The sequence below is a fragment of the Puntigrus tetrazona genome, chromosome 19 (assembly GCF_018831695.1).
Source record: "Puntigrus tetrazona isolate hp1 chromosome 19, ASM1883169v1, whole genome shotgun sequence".
Taxonomy (NCBI): Eukaryota; Metazoa; Chordata; class Actinopteri; order Cypriniformes; family Cyprinidae; genus Puntigrus; species Puntigrus tetrazona.
The window spans coordinates 8,930,096-8,936,914 of record NC_056717.1 but is presented as its reverse complement, the minus strand read 5'-3'; the positions used below and the strand labels follow the sequence as shown (position 1 = coordinate 8,936,914).

General features: G+C 38.3%; 1 protein-coding gene across 2 annotated transcripts; it reads right to left on the bottom strand.

Moving 5' to 3' along the window:
* Positions 1-1,688: 1,688 nt before the first annotated feature.
* Positions 1,689-5,600, bottom strand: fam8a1a (family with sequence similarity 8 member A1a). Of its 2 annotated transcripts, none has more exons than XM_043217220.1 (5): positions 5,150-5,600; positions 4,523-4,643; positions 4,260-4,383; positions 3,945-4,084; positions 1,689-3,156 (listed from the first exon to the last, which is right to left on the bottom strand). In XM_043217220.1, exons 1-5 carry the CDS (start codon positions 5,400-5,402, stop codon positions 2,994-2,996), a joined length of 801 nt encoding a protein of 266 aa, XP_043073155.1. In that variant the 5' UTR covers positions 5,403-5,600; the 3' UTR covers positions 1,689-2,993. The 2 variants fall into 2 exon arrangements, with proteins under 2 accessions (XP_043073155.1, XP_043073156.1); XM_043217221.1 differs by having other exon boundaries at positions 1,689-3,235; positions 5,150-5,597.
* Positions 5,601-6,819: the final 1,219 nt, after the last annotated feature.

Genomic DNA, 6,819 nt, shown 5'->3' with positions numbered 1-6,819 from the left:
AAATAAATCCCTGGTGAGCATAATAGACTTCCTTCAAAAAAATCTTACCGAACCCAAGCTTCTAAAAGGTGGTGTATATAATAAATGATTAATAAAACTTTTAATAAAACTAGATTTTTTTAATTAAAATTATATATTATAATTACATTACAGCTTCCCCTGCTGAAAAAACAGCATATGCTGGTTAGGTATGTTTTAAAACTGAGATGCTGGTTTATGCTGTTCCTTAAAAAGGACCAGCATAAACCAGCTTAAACCAGTATTCCAGCTTTAAAACGTACTTAACCAGCATATGCTGTTTTTCCAAAAGGGTCAGAATCACAGAAAACCAAAACACATAGAAAAATACATTCATAGTGTGATGATATGACTTCCATTATCACTGAAAATCATGAATATGCTATATGCTACAAGCAGGGTTCAAATCTCCACCAGAAACCCCACTGGGTTAAGTCCAACACTTTAACCACTCAGATGATGCTCCAGTGGCCCAATAAATTTAAATATAGTGTCTGATTTTCACATTGGAAATCAAGACGAACGCAACTAATAATTTCAACATGCTGTCAGTTCCAGGCTGCGGCTCAGTGGCAAACAAAACAACCATATCAAGTTGTCTTGAGGCCGCCAATCATTCCTCTCAGCAGGGTGAAGCACTATCCATGGGGATGGCTTTACCAGAATCCCGGCTGAAGAGGATGTGGGAAGAGCCAGCAGCTGTGAACCCAGTGGCCTTGCCAAGCGCTGCTGGACAGCCAAACCAGATGTGCTACCCAGTAAAACTCATAGTAGAGATGACGGGCAGACAGATGGGTGGAGCTGTGGGTGAGTGAAGATACGACGGCTCTGTGGAAAGCTGGCAGGACACTCTCTTAAATGAAAAACTCAACACCATATGCTTTCAGTGGCATTAACATTTTATTTTTAACTGGGAAAGTATGTAAAACCATGTGCGTGTCTATGATCTTGAGCTCCTGTGTTAAAAAGGCACTTAATAGTTTTAACGTTGCATTGGCCAAGACTTATACTGACACCTAGTGGTGTGGATGCATTTTTTTTTTTTTTTTGCTTTTTTTCAAAAGTTTAGTGTTAGTTACTTTATTTTGTAAACGAAGATCTTTAATAAGAAGCGAGAGTCATTTTTTAAGAAAGTTAGTAGTATTTGACTGATCATGCGATTTCAAAATGGCTGCCTACATGAGGCTTGAAGGAAACCAGCTTTTATGAAGTAATTTAAGTAAAGTACCTCTCATGTGAGCGTAAACATTCATCCTTTATTAATGTATACACCGTTCTGAGGAAAATAATCACTAATGGCACCTTTTAAGCACTTCTGGTGTGTATCAAAAGAAACCACCGAAAAACACTCACTACATTCACAATGTATTTTCAGAAGAACTAATACCGTCTCGTGGGGTTTGTTCAAAACCGTGCCAAAGACTTGCTTTATCAATAAGTGTGTGCGTGTGTGCGAGCTGGCATGTACATCCATGTCCTAAGACAACCCTTGTATCTGTTTTCTTCATTTGGTCCACAAGGTTTTGATTATGAGGAACTGCCCCAGGGACTCCAAGACCTCCGGAGAGACCAGAGAGGGCAAACAACACGAAGACAAAAAACAGGCCTTACGGTTATTGGTGTAATATTTGTTTAAAAAAAAAAAAAAAAACAAAGACAAAAAACAGGCCTTACGGTTATGGATGTAATATTTATTTCAAAGGTCTAAATCAATGGTGACTCATTTATACCAGAACGTTTCACTTTTGCAGTTTTGTTGCCTGATTGCACGTGATGGGTTAGGAAAGGTTCTGCGCTCGTGAGAACGTGCGGACTGTCACTATCTACGGAACGTGACTGTGTAACTGAACCATGCCAAAGGACATTTGCTTTGCATTTCGAAGAACTCACCACTGTGATTGTCAAGTCAGCGCTCAAGCTCGTGTCTACGAACAGATATCACCACCTAGTGGTTATCAGGAAGTTTTTCCTTTTTTAATTGAGCGTAGATGCATACTCATTCTATTTTAGCATTCTTATTACAGTTAACTAAAACATTTCAAACAAACAAAAACACTTTTTAATTACCTGAATTAAAGAGAAAGTTAACTTTATGATAGCTACCTGCCAAGGCAAAGTAAGTTTGTTTAACTTGATGCATTAAAATATAATAATTAATTAAATATAAAAAATAATTAAATAAATAAATAAATAAACAAACAATTAATACAATGTCAAAATTAAATAAAATGACAAACTCAAATGATTAATAAAAATATTAATATAAAAATATTAATGAAATATATAGTATCTAAACACTAGTTATGACATGAGAAAGATAATGTATCCCAGAGAGGTTGATTTAATTTAGTCACATGCCAGTTGGTTTTAACATTATGTATGCATAAAATGCATAAGGAAGTGATCAAACCTCAAACCTCGTCTTAAATAATTTGAATGCATTTTTATGAGCCACGCACAATGATAAATCAGGAGAGCTGATGCGTCTGGCATGCCGAATTCTGGGAATTTGAAAAGACGATACTTAACACTTTACATATCAAAGACCGGAAGCGAAACATCTGCCACATAAGACAGGTTTATAAGAAGCCCTGAGAAATGTAGTGAGGCGTATCAGCCCCTGACTGAATTGAGAACAGAAACGGAACATTCCGGACATCTGTGTGCATGTGTGGAAGGATCCGCTCACTTCCCTGCCTTCAGTAAGATTAATAACAGACTCGTCTGGGCCGTAAAGCTCGAATCTGAGGAGAACTTATGAAAACCTCGTGCATTAAGCTGGTGTTTAGAGTGAAACATTCCACTCGGATTAAATTTCCAAGCATGTCTACGTAAAACACGTGTCTCGAGCTTGATATCACTCATCATTCAACATGAAATACTGTCTGTTGAGGGATCAGTGAGGTTTCGACGAAAGCATGTATTTCTCAGTACTGTAAACAATGGCTATGTGATCAGACTTTGTGCATGGATCATTAGTGCAAATCTGCAGGAAATACTATATGGATACTATTCGGAAAGACGGCCGAGAACATTTGTGAGCGCTTGATGCTCGATGGGGGCTCAGACCGGTCATCTGGCTCTTCTCCTCCGAACCACGATGGTTCCAGCCACAACATCATAAACAGTTCTGTTGTGCTGGAAAAAGAGTAACGTGATAAAGATTGGAAACAGGAAGGCGATGGAGAAGTTTTTGTTTAAAGCCCGTACTGTGGAGCTGCAAAAAAACATAAATTAAAAAAATAAATAAAATTAATAAAATAAAATATATTATATATATATATATATATATATATATATATATATATATATATATATATATATATATATTTCATTTTTTTTTTATATATATAATTTTAAAGGGGTATATATGATGTTATTTCACATTTTCCTTTCCCTTTGGAGTGTTACAAGCTGTTACTGCATACATAAAAGTCCCAAAGTTGCAAAGACTAAAGTCTCAAAACCAAGAGATATTCTTTATAAAGGTTAGGACAAAAGTTATGACACTGGATGCAACAAATGCCTCATTTGTAATAACTTTCATTTTTTTTCATCACGTTATGGTAAGGGGCGTAACATTCCCCCCCCCAGCGCTTGAGCTACTCGACAAATCACCATGCACCGGATACCCGGCCAATCAGAGCACTCCTAGCTTTTTCAGAATGTTCAAATCAACCCGTTTCAGGAAGGTGGGGCTTAGAGGAGAAATGATAACGTAATGTGTTTTTTTTACTTAAACTGCATAAACACATTGCTTTACACCAAATACACAAAATAATGTTGTTGTTTTTTTTTTTATGAACATCACCACTTTAAACTACCATATATATTTTTGCATCGTTTTTACTATTATTTCTGGCAAAAACCCAGTTCCCCCGAGGTTTCGATGGCCACCACATTTTATAAATATATGCATAACTCACGCAGACAGGTTGACACTGGACGCTGGTACCACCAAAACCCGATTGGGCTGCACCAGGACGGTCGTGTCACATCTGACCACGCGGAGCCCCAGCAGGAACTTTCCCGGAGTGGCACCTCCAGCTCCCCAAATACAGATGATCTGCACACGAAGACACGTTCAAAAACAAACCCATAACTCATTCAAACCACTTTTAGACCACAGGGTTTTTCTACCAGACGCAGTTAGTTACTAATCTGACAAGGCAGACGAAGCTTTAAAATGTAAACTAAAAACAAATGGAGAGACGAGGCTTGCCCACGTGATGCTCACTCACTTCATAGACACACACTAGGACCCTGTACGCTAAAGCCACGACCATCATCTTCTGCAGGTCCTCCAGGGATGTGTTCTCATCAATCTCCTCCACGATAAACTGCATCATGAATTTGGAAATATCTCTGTTTAGAAGATCAAAGGTACATGAACTGTCACGCGGCGCATTCACAGCACGCTACGTGTAAAAACAGTAGCACGTCTACGGCTGTCCGGAGCAGGAACGACTCGAGAAGGACGATTCACGTTTTGTTCTCGGCTCACCTCATTCCACTGAGGTGCATGATCCACAACACTACGGTCGCCTTAACACAAAAGAGGATGAAGAAGTCCACAGTTTCGGCCAGAAATCTGCGCAGCGGGGAGGGGATGGTGTACTCTCTACCTGGAAGAAACAAAAGATGAAGTTAGGACCCAAGTGTGCGTTCAACAAATAATACCAAGTCAGTCTGATCTACAAAATTCAAATACACTGTACGGGTCAAAATGATTTTTCTTTCACGCCGAAATATCATTAGGACATCAGGATATGTTCCACGAAGAACAACGTTTATTTTTTTGCACCTTCATATTGTTATATCCAAGTATTGTCCTGTCCCAACGAACCACTTTCTAACGACTCTCATGACTTTTTTGTGTTGCCCGGTCGCATTTTAAGCAGAAAGGGAAATGTCTAATTACTAGTATTTCTTTCACTAAAAGAGAGTATGCGACAGGTGTCCTTGTTTGACAGCATCGTGTATTTAATTTGGTTTTTAAACTGGACTGCATCTTTAAATATAGTGATGCAGCCTTGTGAAAAGTACTGGGGATTTCTAGAGACACATTATACTAAAGGCAAGTTGCATAAAATGAACGTAAGGTGTTGAGAGGCAGTGGACGGACAGCTACCTGCCGGCTGTGCTGGGGCTCTCTCGGGGGCTGCCGGGCTGCTCGGCCGGTGATACCGGGCGGCGGTGTCGGCGGGCGGAGGAAAGAGCGGCGCGGACAGCAGCACCCAGCTCTGCCAGCTCACATGGCCGCTGTAGTAGCGCCACATCCACCGCTGCAGCCGCTGGCAGTACTCAGTCGTTGACGTGCGCTCTCTTTCGTCGGACCCCCGACAGTCTTTGACCGTTTCTCCCTCGCTAGTCTTGGCGGCCATGTTTATCGTTTTGTAAGTCTCGTTTGAAAAGGCTAATCGGCTCAGAGTCCGGCAGCGGCCATGATGAGCGCTCACCGGAGCATACCACTGCGCCGGTGAACAGGGACAGCTTCTTCGGTCCAGCTACCTCGTCCTGTGACTTGCACAGCTTTCCTAATAATATTTGTCACAACGAAAAATACATGTCCGGCACGAAAGGCGAAACAAGTAGTTGGAAATTAAAAGCATCAGCTGCTGGTGCACCCCCGTGATGTGAGATAATGCTGCCAGCGAATCTCATTAAGACTCATAAAGATTTAATTCAACACATAGGCTGGCGGGATAAATCTGAAAGTCGTTATTTAAAATAAATAAAGTACAGCAAACAATTATATTAATTATTTAAAAAATTAATTGATTTCTATAATTGCACAGTTTAAAAGTACATAATTATCAGCCAGTTGTTGGTTTTCACATAGTTCTTATATTATTATTATTATTATTATTATTATTATTATTACTACAAAGGTTTATCTGAAACATTAATACAGTGATAAAAGTTATCCCCGACTTCCAGTTAATATCAGTCAAACCGCAGTTGGGTTGTTTTGATTAAATAAAAACTAAATAATATAGCACTATATAATATAACACAGTATATATATATATAAAAGCTAAATAAACTCTTCATATATATATATATATATATATATATATATATATATATATATATATATATATATATATATATATATATATATAAGTATGTTACAATTAGTAGTGTTTATGTCCTCGTAATGTATTCGAAATTATATGGAGTATTTGTATTGTTATTAGATAATTAAAAATTATTCACACTAAATAACCATTTAAATCGAACTGGTAAATGTAATAAAAAATATATATATAATACTGGCACGACCTTATATTGACAATTTCGTTTATAGATTTAAATAGTTTTTCATGTATATACTATTTCTTGACAATAAAGCCCCTTTTATAAATCACATTTTATGAAAGTAAAACGCGAGTATCGAGAATGACCACTAGATGGCGACAGTGTCTTTCGCGTGATTTTGGTTATAGTAACGAGCTGATTTATTCTCAATGAAATGAAATTAAGCTTTGTGTGTTCAAATAAAGACTGCAGTGAAAATATACGGAATGACGCAGATTTTCAAACTAAAAAAATCCCTTATTTTAAACAGAGGACCGAAAGAGAGGAGGAACATGTGAGTTCATGGGAGCTGTCCCAAATACATTTTCTGCGTGATAGCAGGTGTACGGGCTCACTGAAATTAACTGTGCTTATTTAGACATCTGCATGCCAGTGCAAAAGGGTCAAAGGCTTCAAAAACTGTCAACCCTGTTTTGTCCCTGGATGCTTGTTGTGGTGGCCAGCTGTTAAAAACCTGTAATGTATTTATGTCTCTGTGTC